The sequence below is a fragment of the Platichthys flesus genome, chromosome 20 (assembly GCF_949316205.1).
Source record: "Platichthys flesus chromosome 20, fPlaFle2.1, whole genome shotgun sequence".
In the NCBI taxonomy this organism is placed as follows: Eukaryota; Metazoa; Chordata; class Actinopteri; order Pleuronectiformes; family Pleuronectidae; genus Platichthys; species Platichthys flesus.
The window spans coordinates 5,697,312-5,714,604 of NC_084964.1; the positions used below are offsets into that span (position 1 = coordinate 5,697,312).

The 17,293-nt window shown below is 41.0% G+C and overlaps 1 protein-coding gene across 3 annotated transcripts in view; it reads left to right on the forward strand.

Moving 5' to 3' along the window:
- Positions 1 to 17,293, forward strand: part of abcc3 (ATP-binding cassette, sub-family C (CFTR/MRP), member 3) — a 41,587-nt gene that overhangs the window by 13,808 nt on the left and 10,486 nt on the right. For 2 of the 3 annotated variants that reach the window (XM_062413805.1, XM_062413803.1), the window contains exons 4-22: positions 279 to 416; positions 2,734 to 2,859; positions 3,112 to 3,173; positions 5,017 to 5,148; positions 7,745 to 8,008; positions 8,956 to 9,133; positions 9,277 to 9,438; positions 9,726 to 9,818; positions 11,035 to 11,238; positions 11,503 to 11,649; positions 11,771 to 11,858; positions 12,161 to 12,227; positions 12,461 to 12,587; positions 13,924 to 14,100; positions 14,316 to 14,483; positions 14,697 to 14,880; positions 15,018 to 15,126; positions 15,716 to 15,872; positions 16,040 to 16,247. In XM_062413805.1, the coding sequence (XP_062269789.1) occupies positions 279 to 416; positions 2,734 to 2,859; positions 3,112 to 3,173; positions 5,017 to 5,148; positions 7,745 to 8,008; positions 8,956 to 9,133; positions 9,277 to 9,438; positions 9,726 to 9,818; positions 11,035 to 11,238; positions 11,503 to 11,649; positions 11,771 to 11,858; positions 12,161 to 12,227; positions 12,461 to 12,587; positions 13,924 to 14,100; positions 14,316 to 14,483; positions 14,697 to 14,880; positions 15,018 to 15,126; positions 15,716 to 15,872; positions 16,040 to 16,247 (2,791 nt within the window). Of the gene's footprint in view, positions 1 to 278; positions 417 to 2,733; positions 2,860 to 3,111; positions 3,174 to 5,016; positions 5,149 to 7,744; positions 8,009 to 8,955; positions 9,134 to 9,276; positions 9,439 to 9,725; positions 9,819 to 11,034; positions 11,239 to 11,502; positions 11,650 to 11,770; positions 11,859 to 12,160; positions 12,228 to 12,460; positions 12,588 to 13,923; positions 14,101 to 14,315; positions 14,484 to 14,696; positions 14,881 to 15,017; positions 15,127 to 15,715; positions 15,873 to 16,039; positions 16,248 to 16,776; positions 17,088 to 17,293 lie in introns of all 3 variants that reach the window. The other variant, XM_062413804.1, reaches the window with a different exon arrangement.

The window sequence follows — 17,293 nt, forward strand, 5'->3', positions numbered from 1 at the left end:
GAACAAAAATCCATGGGATACTTCAAAAACCCGAAAAATAACTGGGATACTGGTGCTCATGTAAATGCATCCGTAAAACAGCGTATTTGAGCACTGTATAGTATAAATAGAGGCTACGTTACGATACAGAAAAGCCAGCAGCACTTGATGGAAGAACAGTCAGCATGAAATACTGACCCAGTCAGAACACGTTTTACCTCGCATGCCCTCAGTGAGCCTCTCTTTGTTAATCTAACACGGAATCTCCCTTAATATCCCCCTCTCTTTCTCTCTCTCAGCTGCTGGCCACGTTTCTGATCCAGTTTGAGAGGTTACGTGGGGTTCAGTCCTCAGGGGTCCTCTTCATCTTCTGGTTCCTGTCTGTGTTATGTGCCATTGTGCCTTTCCGCTCCAAGATCCTACAGGCCTCCAGCCAGGTAAGCACACACACATAATTGCTGTTGCCTTTTACATGTCTCATTCCATCTTGTTTCCCCTTTAATCTCCCCTTCCTCACCCTCTTGCCAAGATTCTTATCCCATTTTTAAGTCTACCCTCCCCCATCTAGCTTGTCTAAGGAGTTTCCTTGGAGCTCAGAGGCTTTGTAAGGGTCAGTCCAGGGCACTCCTAAGCAGAAAGCGAAGAGGGAATAGCAGGCCTGTTCTAAGCAGACTTATATCACCTCTAGTGCTGCGCAGACACCAAACAAACGCTGCAGGCAGCAAGATGTGCCAGTCAGCAGTGTCACACTGGAGAAGAGATACACAAGCAGACAGGAGCACATGGGAAAAAGGAAAAAAAACTAAACGTTTATATCAGAGGCAGACACATAGGGAATCTGATGAGCATATGCATCGGGATTGATATAGTAGAGTTGTTAATATCATATATACTCAAAAAACAGCATTGACACGGGTGATTATGTGGCTAGCTGCTGTGTGAGATCTTGCTGGCAGAACCATAGAGCTATAATCTACTGGAATTAGTAGAATCCCAAATAAATCCACCTTTCTTCTGTGAGTAATGTGATTAGTGACCCATTTCTTAACATTTCTACTACAAAGGTTGGAGCAAAACCTTTTTTCCAATTTGCCTCAAGTAATTTCCAGAGTTGGTTGGTATTATTTTTCTACTTTACTCTGAATCTTTAGAATAGTAGTGCAGGAAACGCTGTCAAATGTGTGAAGCAGAGTCATCACATTATGGCCCCGTTTCTGGTGCCTGGAGCTCATGATTGGTGACTTTATGCAGTGCACTGGAAAACAAGACTCTCTCCAGCATCACCATATGAGGATATTAATATATCATGTTTCTCTTTCACACACACACACACACACACACACTTCATTTATATGTTAAGAGTTGATAAATAATTAAAAGTTTGCTTAAACCTCTACATGGTGATGGTCATGTGTAAAACTATTTTCGAGGTCAGGCCTGTAGGTGTTAGATGCAGCGCTGCACTATGTGTAAGGTGTTAGGGGACGAGTGTTAATATGGTGCATGTGTGCTGTGTGTATGAGATTACCTGCACATGTAGGTGTGGTGTACGTTACACATCCTGTCAGTTCCCTTAAATGCCACATCTCTATCAAACGACCAGTCCCAAACCAACTCCTAGTATATGGGGAATGTCTGTTTATCCATTGAGTTAATGTAAATTTGATGGGGTGTGTAAGAGGTTTGATCAGATTTGAAAAAGTTTTAAGTAGGTGCTTGCAAGGCGTTTGCAGAATCATTTCACACCTCACTGTTACACAAGCAGCCCAGCATTTGGGTCAGCCCAGGCTACTGTAGCCCTTGGCTGCTATAAACAGGTTGATCCAGAAAAAAGGTCCACACGCTAAAGAAAGAGTGAGGCAAATATGCATGCTCCAAGTTCACACGTTTATTTGTAATTGTGTTTGACTGATTTTGAGGTTTGTGTTCACTAGGGGAAGGAAGACAAGTGAGTGATGACAGTGTGTGAACTCAAATGAACACATGGAAGTGGATCTTTAGGACATTTGCATGATTAGAAGCTTTGTGAGGTTCTGACAGAGCGGAAGCCAGAAACTCATTTCTGACATGCAGGCTGCATTGCTACTTAGAATTATTTCTTCTTGTTTGAAGTTTTGTTTTTGACATCCAATTTGGCACAGGTACATTTTGTAAAGAAATTGATCACCTGATTTTTCATCTTAAACCAGCATCACATCAAATTGCTCTGTCCAATTATTTGGATTTATCACCAAATACCTACAAAACTAAAGAGATTGCCATCAGCTTCAGCTCTAGCTTGTTTTTAGAAACACATTGTGACATTTTAGCATACTACAAAACTGGTGATCATAGTCGCATTACTTGTTAAATATCAACAATGTATTTTCGTTGTGAGCATGGAAGTATGCAGACTTATTATTTTGCTTTGCAGAAAGACATCTGGCAAATCCACCATTGTACTGGCAAACTACAAAGGATCATGAAAGGGAAAGGGATGCTTTATTGGATTTTGAGATCAACCCCCCACCCATTATTAATAAACAGACCATGTACAATCGCTTTGAAACATGTTCATGATTGGTACAATAGAGCCCATTTAAAGGGTGTAAGAGATGAGTCCATAGTTTGAATTAGGATATTCACAGCAGTAAAGTTTTACATGATCATTGATTTGATTTTGTGTTTAAAAGATTGTGATATGATTCTTTTTTTGGAAGATTACCAAACTGTTCAACAGAATTTGTGTGTGTCTGTCCTTGTTTTACTTTTCAGAGTGAGGTGAAAGACAAGCTGCGATTCACCACGTTCTACTTTTACTTCAGTCTGGCGCTGTGCGAGTTCATCCTCTGCTGCTTCAATGAGAAACCTCCTCTCTTCTCCACTGTCGTCACAGACCCTGTGAGTTGTACAACCTGCTGCATGCCCTCTCAAAAACCATTAAGTGTCTGTGTCTGTATGCTATATGTTTGTGTTTAATGTTTAAAAGCAGATATGTGTACTCTGGGGCCGTCCCTCGGTGTTACAGTAGATCCCACACTTATTTGAACACAGGGAAAGTCGTTGTACTTGCTGTTCATAGATGCATGTTCTCCTTATCCCTGTATAACCGCTCTGGCTTATTTTCATGCATATTTCTCCATTTCTTCTCAGAACCCCTGCCCTGAAGCCACAGCAGGTTTTCTCTCCTCCATGACATTTTGGTGGTTCACAAGGTGGGTTTGAACGGCTCCAGCACCCAACACCAACTGACCTAGATTTATTGTATCTCTCTATGGAGTCTCAGTCATTTTGATATTAAATAAAAAACACATAATGAAAATGATTGATTATATTCAAATTTCAGTTTCTTCCAAAACATCCTTGTTTAATGTCACTTCATAAAATTGCATTATTTTATGGACGTTCTTTGGTCAGTCATCACCATTTGAGATGCTTCAGTCTCCTTATTAGGGAACCGTCATGTCGTCCCATCTTTATACACACTATATGCTTAAGCCAACAGCAGGTTAGCTAGAGTATTAAGATATGCCAAAGAAATTATAAATTACCCAGGTAGAACCACTGCTACCTACCTAGCGCCTTATTAGTCAGGCAAGGTATTAGGCTTTTATTCTTTTAAAGTATAGAGACGTGTGAAAAACATGGAGGCCTCTGCAGAGAAGACCCGCTCCAGATGTAAATATAAAGTGTTTACATGTAAAGGGCTAATTCTAGGGTAAAGAAAACAACAATTCGAAAAAATATCACACTAATGAAACAGAACTACAATAATTTTAGATTAAGTTTCTGTCAATAGATCCCGTTCACCTAAATTTTTCAAACTGAACCTTTTAAGCTAAATAATCATATATATTAGTCACTGTGTGTGTGTGGTAACTACAACAAGTCTAACTGGTTGATTCATGAACAGGAGAGGAACTGGAAAAACAGCCTTCATTCTGACTTAAGGATGTTATTACATGGTGCTTGGCCTTAGTGCTAACCACCCAGTAACGGCAGAAATACTTTAATAACGGGTTAACAAATGAACAAACAAAACAAACAATTTGACACTGCTTAAGCTAACAGGAGCTAACTGTCTAAATCTGTGTGCAAGTCTGGTAGAAGGCTTGGATCTATGTGATTAGGCTGAAAGGTGAAGGGATGGAGAATAATGATAAAAGCTCTGTCAATGAAAAAGAGGCAACATTAAAAGCGACATTATTAAATATTTAAACAATAATCTGACTGTTTGAAGGGGACGTTGTAAAATGCTGGAATATAATAATTAAATAATTAAATTAAAACACAAATGAATAACAATGCAGTAAATTTCTAACTTCGTCCTTTTTTCTTTTTTTATTATTTCGCAATTTTACTTTGAATTTATTATTGAACAGCAACTCCCTAAAATATGTGCCAGGTTTTATCAGAACATTTTAGTTTCACTGCTTTAGTAAACATTTTCAAAATCAACATAGAGAATGATTGTGGATTTACAGTATTTCTTTTTCAATAAGAGAAAACAAGCCAGAGCATGTTTACAATGACCTGTAGTTTCTGCCTCATACCATCAGTTCTTTTAATATGGATTTTTTAATTATTTTTGACTCCTGTAACAAAGAAGACATTGCTGTTTGTCTGATAAGTAGAGTGGCTTCCTGCAATTTGGTTCTGTAAGCTAATCTCCCCATGTGCTGTAAAATAGATCAAGATCATTTCCGGTAGAATCTGATCCAACAGTACATGATGATGATTAGAAAACCCAGGAAACTCCATTAAGCGTCTTTTGTGGAAAGCAATTCTTATTAAGTTGTCCCCGGGATAAAAGGGTTTCATGAAATATATTAAACGCACATGGAACGGAAAAATATGTTGGAAAATATTTGGAAGGCAAAAGAATGGAGGCTCAAAACCATTGGAATATGGTTTCATTTGTTTACGTCTGTGTGAATTGCCTGATGTACAAGATTGAGTTAAACTGGGGTTTTCTCTCTCTCTCTCTCTCTCTCTCTCTCTCTCTCTCTCTCTCTCTCTCTCTCTCTCTCTCTCGCTCTCTCTCTCTCTCTCTCTCAGTATGGCTGTTAAAGGCTACAAAATGCCCCTAGAGGCCAAAGACCTGTGGTCTCTGAACAAGCGTGACAGCTCCAAGGTGATGGTCCCAAATCTCCTCAGAGAGTGGGAGAAGGAGCTGGCCAAAGCCAAGAGGTATGTTTGCTACGTTTCTGTAAAGCACAGTTCAAGTTAAATGTTTGTTTCATCCACATATAATCAAATATTTACCAGATTTCACAGTTTGCGGAATACTAACAGCAGGTTATTGGGAATATCAGGTTAAAGCTGGAAACTATGGAGCTGTTGTTACCTAGACACACTAAAATGCACAGCTGGTCAGTAAATCAGATTGATCCACAACAATATGTCTCAATCAAGGCTGTCTTCTTCCAAGAATATTACTGACATATGATGAGGCTTAAAAATGTAATTTATTATTAAGTTTTCCTTGTTAGAGCGTCTTTACTGATGATACAGTGTAGCTATTTTCAGACATATACGTCAGGGCCATTGGGTCTGCACCTTTTCTTTCTAGTTCGCCTTGTAAATGTGAAGAAAGTAGAGGGAGATTTTCTGGTCAGGCGCATTCACAACTTCTGAAAGTCTTTGGTGTGTTCAGGTGAGGGGTGGCGCTGAATCCACAGGCAGGACACAAGAGATCACATGTTTTTGTTTACATCACGTTGACATCCATCACCCGTTAGAATTGTCATTCATGCGCCTAACCCCTATCCTGCCATATTCTCACATGGGCTCACTCAGAAGTTATGCAGAGATTTTACCAGGGGGCAGGGAGGAGAAACTCAGGAGACTCTGAAGTTTGGGGCCTGTCTGAAAGAAACTTGAGAAACCAGACTCTTCAGAAACCTGACTCCCTTATTCTGTAAATGTTTCCTGCCACAGAGATACTTTGTCTGTCTGAAGTTTGTCGGCCCCAAACCCATAGGTTCCAACTGAAGATAGACCTCTATAGTCATAATTGTGGAGTTAATTTAGAAAAAAAGAACTCTCCTAAAACTGTAACTGAAAATTAACAAGTGCTGTATCTCAGTTTTTGAACAACAATCTGGCTCTGTATGAAACGGGTACAACGTACTGTAGGCTTTAGATACACATATACTTGTTAAGGATCCATTTTTGACCCCTTAGAAATATATAGAATATCACACGATTTGTCTCTGAAGCAACAGACGTGTTGATCTCTGGATTGTGCGACAGGATTCAAGCTGTGTTCTCTCATTTAACCGACATGGACATATCAGATCAATGCAGAAAGCTTACAATAACCAGTTTACTCAATGAATAAAAACATACCAAACAATCATTTTCAAAGTTTCTTCGGAATGATGGTGACTGGGATCGACTGCTGAGCAAAATGCAGATTTTATTTCCCGGTGACCTTTGAAAGTGCAGATGTAGCTCTCTCCCCATTCGTTTAGATGGGGCATGATCTGATTAGCCTGAAATAACTGCCCAGATGTGCTGCCAGGATGGCTGCAGAGTCCTGAGACTTACTAATCAGGACTATAGGGTTCCAGTTTGTTTGTACTGCAGGGAATTACTCAACAAAAAGGCAATTTCATGCACAAACGCCCCCGACAAGTCTGCTGAAGTGTTTTCAATCAGGCTGTTTCCTATCACTGCGCAGCAGTTTTCCTGTTACAGTTTCATTGAGCTCCCAGAGTGAGAACAACTTGTAAAATGATACGGGGGGGCTTGATTAGGCCTTTTCAGTTGTGGGTTGGAAACCTGTTTGGTGTTAAGCTGAATTCCATCACAGTTGTCCTGTTGTCCTATAGCTGCCGGGTTAGTTAACTGCTGGAATCCGACTCCTGCACTTTAAGCCGGTATTAATAGACTTAAGATAGTTTGCAAGACATTCCTTTCCCAGAATGCTTGGAGCGTTTCTTGCATTTTGTCTTACTACCGGAGAAGCAATAAGCAAATGACCTTGCTTATGAAAAACTTTGATTTAGACCACCACGACAGCAGAGTGGTTGCTTATTCATACACTCAGCAGATCAGCAGCAGCTTTGGTATCCTTCTGCAGTTATATTTCCAACCACCTGATGAATGTAAGTCTAAAGAAATATTGTAGCTGTTTTGGTCTCTGCCAACTTCTGAGGGACATATTTAGATCATAGCTAAATGGCCAAAATGACACTATAGCCGTTTTCCGCTCCGGAGAATGTCAGCACAATTTGGGTTTGTGCTTTCTCTGGAGTTAGCCTTTCATATATGAAGAAAGCAGCTGGAGATTCTCTGCTCAGACACGTTATTAACAACAAAGAGCATTAACATAAGGGCTGAGGCAGCCGGCAGAGGCAGAACGTATGTAGAACCCTGTCTCAGTCCTTTTTATAAAACATGTTGTCTCACTGTTTTCTACAGTCCCATTATTCTGGGATTTTTCTTATCCCAACTAAACTTCTCCAAATCATGCTAGAAAATCATCAGAAATGACTAAATATTAACGGGTACAGTCATAAAACTCCAGCCATAATCCTTCTATAAAACGCCTGGCTTCCAATAAAATACAGGATTGTTTTCAGTATTCTTGTAACTACCTACCAGGGTCACCATGAGGCCTTTCAAACATATCCGCTGCTATATTATTTTCTTCATTAATATTATTGTTGGAGTAAGTAATAGGATCAATTATAGAAGAGTAATCTGGAGCCCTTTGCGGCAATCACTTTTAGAAATATTGAGCTAATTACTCGACCTCCCACAAATCTTTTGTCCACAGCGAACCGCATCTGTCCACCCAGGCTGTGTACTCCAAGCCCCTGTCGTCGAGCACCAACCATATCAAAGAAGGAGGAGGAGGAGGTGGAGGAGGTGAAAGTAGCCCAGAGGAAGTAGAGGTGCTGCTGTCCAATCAGAAAGCTGCTCCCCATAAACCGTCCTTCCTGCGTTCCCTCATCAGAGCCTTCGGACCCTACTTTATGATAGGCTCAGCCTACAAGCTCATGCAGGATATCGTCACTTTCGTCAACCCTCAACTGCTTAGGTAGAACAAAGCTCCCTTCTTTATGCTTTGCTTGCCACAGTGTATTTACAAATTATGGTGATGTGTTATTTTCTATTTTCAGGACGTAGTTTTGCGTGTGTTGTTTGCATGCTGATTTGCTTTATTCAAAGTGTGGTAGTTGTATTTTATTTAAAACTCACACTGTCATTCAGGATGCAAAGTTTTTATGTAAATACTCATATAAATTCAGATATTCTTTTCTCATAGAACCTATTTTAATATTCTACCTATGTAAAGTATCAGTCAATATTGATAATTATCAAGATTAATGTCACATTATTATTTGCGTTTAGTTCAAAGGCTGATCTTTGCTCCTCAGTGAAGCTTGTGTTTTTAAACTCTTCTTTAAGAGCAGAGAATGACAAGAACTTGATAAACAGCATATCTGAGGAGGATCAGTTTGTGTTTTAACTCCTAACTGTGTTTGCACAATGCACAAGGCTTATATCAATTTATATTTGATTTTTGTTTTATTGCTGTTGATTTTAAATTAAAATGCAATATCTATGGATATTGTTTTATTGCCCAGCCCTATAGCCATGCACTATAAACAGACTATGAAGAACCTGAGAAGCCACAGATAATGATATGTCAGAGGAAATTGTGAGCTTTCCAACCGGTAATTCCTCTGTTGACAGAACGGGGTCATACCAGCAGCTTTCTTATGAGAACATGTAGCATGTTACCTTTTGGATACAAACAGCCACAGAATAGAATAGACTTTTGTTTTTTTCGTGAAGTTTGCAGTTTCTGTAGGTTAATACCAGGTTTGCAGTGTCCAGACACGGTGATGTGACTGAGGCCTAATTTATAGAAGCGTGGAAGAATGTCTCCTTTCAAAGTTGCTCTCCACTCAAAAAAGTTCTGCATACGAGAAGACATGTTATCTATTGACGAATTCTTTTTCTCTGTTTACACTTTTATAGGATGTTGATCAAATTCACAAAAGAGAAGGGTGTTCCTGATTGGTGGGGTTACGCACTGGCCTTCCTCATGTTCTTCACAGCTATCCTGCAGACTCTCATTCTTCACCATCACTTTCAGTACTGTTTTGTCACCGGCATGAATGTACGCACAGCTATCATAGGAGCAATCTACAGGAAGGTACGCAAGCAGTTCTCACAGCATAGTCTTCTGCCTGCATTTACCGTGCGCACACACAAATGCAAAAACTCAAAAACATTTCATGTGAACTACTTAAATTAAGAGGAGATGCAATATGCCTTTTTCCCATCATTGTCCTTCAGTCTCTGGTGATAACTAACGCCGCCAAGCGTTCAACTACAGTGGGAGAGGTAGTCAACCTGATGTCTGTGGACGCACAGAGGTTCATGGACCTCACCACCTTCCTCAACATGTTGTGGTCGGCTCCTCTTCAGATTATGCTGGCACTTTATTTTCTGTGGCAGGTATGTTATATTATCATATGAATAAAAGGAAATCTCACAGTCATGAATGATTCCAAACTAACAACCTGCATCTGAAAAACTTTATTGTATGCCACTGTTGGTGCTAATCAACATTTACTGGCGAACTTTAGTCAATTAATACATTAATTGATCACTTGCCACATTACACATCACGTGGGGTTTACTAATCTCCTGCCTGTTACCATCATCATTTTGCTTATGTGCCCATTTTTTTATTCAAATAAAAAAAATGTTTAATGATGTACTTATCGTGCTGTATTTTACAGAACCTCGGTCCATCTGTGCTGGCTGGGGTAGCTGTCATGATCATGCTGATCCCATTAAACGCTGTCATCGCTATGAAGACCCGGGCCTACCAGGTATGAACAGGCATTGTAGGAGTTAAGCCTGAAACATGCTTCTGCGTTTTCACGGGCCCGTAAGCGCAAGAGCCCTTCCGGGTCCCTTACGTGCTTATGTATCCCTCCTTACGTGCTGACGGGTGTCGACCCCCTTTTCTAAAATTTACGGCAAAGCTCCGCAAGCTCACTCAGCCCGCAAGGCTGTGATTGGTCTGCTCTACATCCCTTCTGGAGCTGCATTTCCGGTTTCATGCCCCATAATACCGGCAGAAATCACGGAAGATTTAGAAGAACGAATATGGACCAAATAGAAGAGCACTTGGCAGAAGATATCCGATAGTATGATCACTTGTATAACCTGTCACTGACTGGCGGATTTGTTCGCCAGAAAAAGGCTACGAGGAGCCGCAGTGGCTATGTAAATAAACAATCGACGAAGAAGAAAGAAGGCGTCTCTAAGGTCGTCTCGACAAAAAGCATTACTCCGCCTAGTGTTCTGGCGCGGAATTGCTTTGTAAGACGCGCAACGGTTGGGGAAGCATGAATGAAAACAAGTCTTGCGCCACAGCGGCGTGAAAAGACGCAGACGCAGTCGCAGAAGCATGTTTCAGGCTTTAGCGGTTTTCAATACTATTGCGTGTTGACTTTAAGTGGAACTATATCAGTGATATTATTATTATTATAAAATCCAGAGCTGGTGAGCCCCAACTCTGGGGGTCGGCCGCTCCGATCATCTGATCAGGGCCCTTTATCTGTTCCCCGTAATTATTTTAAACCAGAGGTGACTGAGCATGTGCAGTTGTAGCTTCCAAACTTTGGAACATCCTTCCCCAATCCATCAGATTCACTGAATCTGCTGTAAGCTTTTCGGCAGCTGTTGGAACCTTATTTGTCTTGGTTAGCCTTTTTATTCATTATCGAAAAAGTAGTATTTCTAATACATGCATTAAAATATAATGCATTTCTTTACAGTAATTGTCAGTATGGGCAATTTATATCCAATTATTGATAATCTTTTATACACATATCTAAATAGTTTATGTATTAATGTTAGCTGTAATTGACTACAAAGGTTTAAAATCTATGTTTTATTAATTTGTTTTGAATGCACTGGATTATTTTTCAAATCCTTTGAAATTCAAATAATTGTCAAATATGCTTGGTTTCAGTTCAGCCAATCTGGATACAAAGAACAATTTGTCCTCTGCTTTGTCATCGTCCTCCTCTCTCGCAGGTGGAGCAAATGCAGTACAAGGACTCCCGTATCAAGCTGATGAATGAGATCCTAAACGGCATAAAAGTTCTAAAGCTGTACGCCTGGGAGAACTCCTTCAGAGACAAGGTCCTGGACATTCGGCAGAAGGAGCTCAACACTTTGCGCAAAACAGCCTACCTGGGAGCGCTGTCCACCATGGCCTGGACCAGCGCACCTTTCCTGGTAGGCTCAGTACACATGTGACATCCTTTTAAGGAACTTATCCTAGAAGAATTAATTTTTTTTTGTAAGATAAGTGGGGACTTGACCAGCCTTAAGCCAGTGATTATAAACTAATGTGTTGAACTAAGTCACTGATGAGTCACAGATCGAGTGAAATCCACGTGTGGCTGTGTGTGTAGCCTCAGAGCAGTAACTGCCGTCCATTTCCAAAGTAGAATGATGGACCCTGGTTTGTGAGCTGGCTGTTTTCTCATGTGTTTCCAGGTTGCCTTGACGACGTTTGCTGTTTATGTGAATGTGGATGAGAACAACATCCTGGACGCAGAGAAGGCCTTTGTGTCACTCGCGCTCTTTAACATCCTCAGGTTTCCTCTCAACATGCTTCCCCAGGTCATCAGCAGCATGGTGCAGGTGGGGACTCTTTCTTCTTTTCTGGCACATTTTCTCCTTTTCTTTAGTCTCCTATCTCCTGCCTGTGTTTTTTTTGTTGGAAGCTTTCACAGAGTACCTGTGTGTTTATTCTGTGTCTCAGACCAGTGTCTCACTGAAGCGGATCCAGAATTTCCTGAGTCATGATGAGCTGGACCCAAATTCAGTGGACCGAAAGAACAACTCCACAGGTACAGTTAAACCTAGCCCCTCCTTTAATAAAGGTTAGAGCTAAATGTTCTCCGTGTGTCCCACATCTTCCAGTGTCAGTAATTTTTTTTAAGTTAACAATTGCGTTGAGTCATTCTACCAGATGTCATCGGTTGCTTGTGTAAACTCAACGTCTCTTGAACTCAAGTTAACTCCTTCTACTTGTACCTTTCACCCAGTGATTCAGAGCCTGACGATTGTTTGGATGACTAATGGTTAAGAAATGCCTTTCAGTGTGTTGTGGGATCACCCATTCATGACCATGCTGTTTTCTGCTCAACAGAATTCTCAGTGACAGTTGTAAATGGAAAGTTTACCTGGAGTAAAGAAGATCTTCCTGTTCTGCAGAAGTATGTTCTGAAAATCCACATGCTGGGTGTTTTAATACTTTCAATACCAAAATAAAATGATGGATAAAACATTACAGTACCAAGTGTCAGCTGATGTAAACCTACACAGTTTAAAGCTGATACCTTCAGAGCCTGAGCAGCAAAAATGTATACAATATGTTGCTGTCTGTATGTATGTCATTTCTATGTGTTTCTGTTCTTATAACTCATAAATGCTGACTGTGTGTTTATAGCATCAATGTGATGGTACCCCAGGGCTCCCTGCTGGCAGTGGTGGGCCACGTTGGTTGTGGGAAATCCTCCCTGATCTCTGCGCTGCTGGGAGAAATGGAGAAACTGGAGGGAGAGATTTCTATTCGGGTAGGTACTCACTTCATGTCCTGTACAACACAAAATGAAGTAGACAGTTATTTTGTGTGATGTGTGTGTGTGGATTGAATGCAGATTGTATCCATTCCCAATGTAGACAAAAAGCCTTATGTAAGCCTGGATTGATTTGAAAACTGTACCCATCATGTGAACTGGTTTTTTGAAGAATGATGAGAGAGCACAGGCAATTGTAGGTAGAAGATTGTTTGATCCGGCCTTAAAGGCAATTCATAAAGACAAAACAAAGAAACACACACACACGCGAGTTTAATCTGTAAAGGGACACGCCTGCATTTAGCTGCTGAGTCTGGGCACGGAGGTTACGCTCACTCACACAGCCCCGGGCTCAATAATAGTAATAATAATAATAATTTCTAGGATAATATATCGTCCAACAAAAATTGTTATGATAGACCTACCTACCTTAATGTTTTTATAAAAAAAACATTAAGGTTAGAGGTTTCCTTGCACAGCATGTTTATCCGGGCAAATTTTGGATTTTAGAATGAAATATCCTTGATTGAATCATGACCTTGTGATTCAGAATTTATTAACAATAAACCATAATTAAGGATGGCCATCAAAGAATGTTATGAAAATCGCCCTTGATAGACAAAAGGTTCCCCACCCCTGCTGTAAAGGCACCATGTGTACAAAGTCAGAATCAGACAGTTTGACGTTATTTATGATTCACTGCTTGCTCAGATAAACGCACAAGTAGGGTAGAGAGCAGATGAATGCGAAGTGCACTTCAAAGTGCTTCACAAGTCAAAGCAAATACCAACCACACACTCAAACAGGAATGAAAAATAATGGAAAACTATGCCAAGGGCCTAAAAGTTTAGGATAAAAATAGAGAACGTTGTCTGAGCAGGACTTTTAAACAATTAAGACACAGAGTATTGAGCTTTGAAGATGCTGGTCTGCTTCACTATGTTTTAATGTGAAACAGTTCCTTTATTAGTAGTTGTGTAGTAGACAGAGTAACTTTAATAAGTATCGGTACAATGTTATTCTCGCCAACACGCTCTTTAAGATAACAGCATAACAACCACTATTATTGACAGTCGTTCTAAAACATTTATAGCAGTAGACCACAGCGTGTGATTTATGTGGTCAGATTGACTTTATCTCCAATTTAATTGAATGTCACAATGTATAATTAAGCACTGTCCCAGAGAAAGCCATTCAGGAAATTAGTGGCATGAGAAAGCAACGGAGAAAATGTAATATTTGTAAAAGAATGGACAAGCAGATGTATAAAGGCACCTAACAGCAGTGGGATCTTTCATTGTGTAAAGAAACAACTGTCGGCCTCTGTCCTCAGGGATCAGTGGCGTACGTACCGCAGCAGGCCTGGATACAGAACGCCACCCTGCGTGACAACATCCTGTTTGGTATAGCCTACAATGAGCAGAAGTACCGCTGCGTACTGGAAGCCTGTGCTTTGACCCCTGACCTCGAGGTGTTGCCTGGAGGAGACATGACTGAGATAGGAGAGAAGGTACAAAAAGCAACTATTTCCACTTCCTTTCATCCCTCCTTTTTTCTGCTTCCACAAATCTGCTTTGAATCTAGTTTTCTTTCTTGAATTATTGATGCGTAACCTAACAAAGTCTTAAATTGTCTCATCAATTCTGCGTTTCCTAGAAATATGCACATAAACAACATTTGACCAGTAGCCACAGTGATTAAAATAATTCGGTCTCCTTCCTGCAGGGGATCAACCTCTCCGGTGGCCAGAGGCAGAGGGTGAGCCTGGCCCGAGCCCTGTACAGTGACGCTGATGTCTACCTGCTGGACGACCCGCTGTCCGCTGTGGACGCCCACGTTGCCAAACACATCTTTGACAACCTCATCGGTCCAGAGGGGGCACTGAAGGGCAAGGTGAGGGATTTGAATAGAGGAAGTTTGACTGTGTGTTTTACGAAAGAGGAAGTTGTATCTTTTATCAGCTCATCACTTGTTTGTTTTCCATATTCATAAACCTCTCCTGAGATAAGAGTTGTTAGAATTTCTGTTCGTCCATCTGTGGCTTCACCTTCATATTTACATGTTTGTTTTTGGATAGTAACAGAGGTTTGTATTATTATACTCCAGACACGCATCTTGGTGACCCACGGCATCAGCTTCCTGCCTCAGGTGGACAACATAATGGTGATAGTGGAGGGTCGGGTGTCAGAGATGGGCTCCTACCAGGAGCTGCTCACACAGAACGGGGCCTTCGCAGAGTTTCTGAGGACCTACGCCCTGGAGGATATGGTTGAGGAGGACCAGGCCCTTGGTAGAGCACTGATTCCTCCCCTTTGTAAATTAGTATACAGCATATAGATGTTATATATATATATATATATATATATATATATATATATATATATATATATATTATCCATTTTTTACTAAGGCTTCTTGCTTTTACAGACGAGTTAATTGAAGATGAGGAGTCGTTCCCTGATGATGCCCTTAGCAACCACACAGACATGGTGGACAACGAGCCAGTGGTCAATGAAACGAAGAGAAATTTCATAAGGTACCTTGAATATTTAAAACTTTCCCTCTCTGTCATGTTGCAGCTGAGCAGTGAGTGATAAACACAAAGAAAACTTCCGCCCACACCCTTCTGGTTGAAGCTCTGCTTCTTTCTCTTAACTTGTGCAGTGCCTGTTCTAAACCGGTATTGCAGAGGTCTGTTAATCAGTCACAATCTTAAGACCCAAGATCACAACTTTTCAAAACAAAAGCTCTATAATTCCACTCAATATAAAGTATTGTTTTCGATGGATTATCTAGACTGTGGAGCCCTGCCATCCTATTTGTCCCACCACAGTTTCAACCAAGCCAATGTATTTATTTAATTTGTGTTGATTAGAAACTTAGGGATGTACATTACCGATTTAAGACATGAAACAGATGGTTAACCATAAAGTTGCTTTTGTCAAATAGTAACTTTGCATTAACAGCAGAAAGTAAATAAAGAATTATATTAACCAGCTGCATTAGGATTTCACCAGTACCATACACCATCAGCTGCCAAATTATTCGATTTTCACTGTATACGTATAAGAAGTTTCATCATGCCTCATTGATGTGAGTTTATTCCCTCTCTTTCCCTGTCACAGGCAGATCAGCGTCATTTCATCAGATGGGGAGAACCCCAGGTGTCGCTCAGTGAGGAGACAGGGCTGCAGCCAGAGGAAATCCCCAGAGCCACAAGAGAAGAAGAAACCACTTGAGATGGAGAAACTCATCCAGTCAGAGACTTCAGCAACCGGCAGGGTCAGTTCATCCGATCTCGTCTGAGCCGCTGCAGATTCACTATGACTCAAACACATTTTTTCTCTGTTTAGTTGATTTGTTTGTAACCACCATCAAAAACGCTCACATCGCTATTAATTCCTAGATTGAAACATAATGGTAACTCTTGCACCTTTTGTGTTTACTAGGTGAAGACAAAAGTGTACCTGGAGTATGCCAAGGCCGTGGGACCCCTGCTGTCAGTGTTCATCTGTTTCCTGTACGGCTGTCAGAGTGCATCCGCCATCGGAGCAAACATCTGGCTCAGCCAGTGGACTAATGATGCTTCAAAAAATCAGACTAAGGAGAATGCAGTTATGAGGGTGGGGGTGTATGCAGCATTGGGCACTGCACAAGGTGAGAAACACTGACTTTCATGAGCACTAGCTTGTTTCTAAAAAGTAAACCTATTCATTCTTACATATTTATGGTTGTTCATGTAAACTTTATTCTGGAAGCTGATATTTGACTAGAGGTACCAACGTGTTTAACATGTGCTTCCACATCATGGTGCTAAAATGATTTCAAACCTGAACACTTAGTTTAACTCAAATGCTGCTCCCAGCCACACACTGCTTTTTGCTCCTTGAAGAGATTCTGAAGACCAGTGAATATGAAACAGAACCATCTTATCACACAAACTGAAAGGGCCTCCTGCATATCTAACAATTGGCATGCTTTGGTTTTGATTGTTTTGAAAGAATAGGGGCTGCGGATACGATGCATAATATGACACCGTTTCCTTTTCAGAGAACTGTCTCCTTTACGTTCGGGACAGATGAAGCCTGTGTCTTCTACTAAAATCGAACGCTTCCTCATCCCACATTACACCTTCCTATCTGACTTTTTTTTATTCTACTCCTCCTACTGTTCCACTCCGTCCCAGGTGTCCTGGTCCTGATGTCTTCCTTCACTCTTGCCATGGGGAACATTGGGGCAGCCCGGAAGCTGCACAGTGACCTGCTCACCAACAAACTTCAAACGCCACAGTCTTTCTTTGATACCACGCCTATAGGACGCATCATCAACCGCTTCGCCAAGGACATCTACGTGATAGACGAGGCCCTTCCATCCACTGTGCTCATGTTCCTGGGCACCTTCTTCGTTTCTCTCTCCACAATGATAGTTATCATTTCCAGCACACCCATCTTTGCTATTGTCATAGCGCCCCTGACTTTCATATACGTCTTTGTCCAGGTACACCAGATGATCCTCTCTGTTCCTCTTCTTCTCTGTTCTGTCCTTTGCAAATGTATGACTTTCTGTTGCTTGTATGGCATGACGTATGCACGTTGACGCAGCTCCTTTTATTTTTTATTTTTTAACCATCCGTTTTTGGCTTTTGCTTCTCCATAGCCTGCGATGTTGTCCGTGATGAGCATCTGCCGCTGTGATTATCTCTA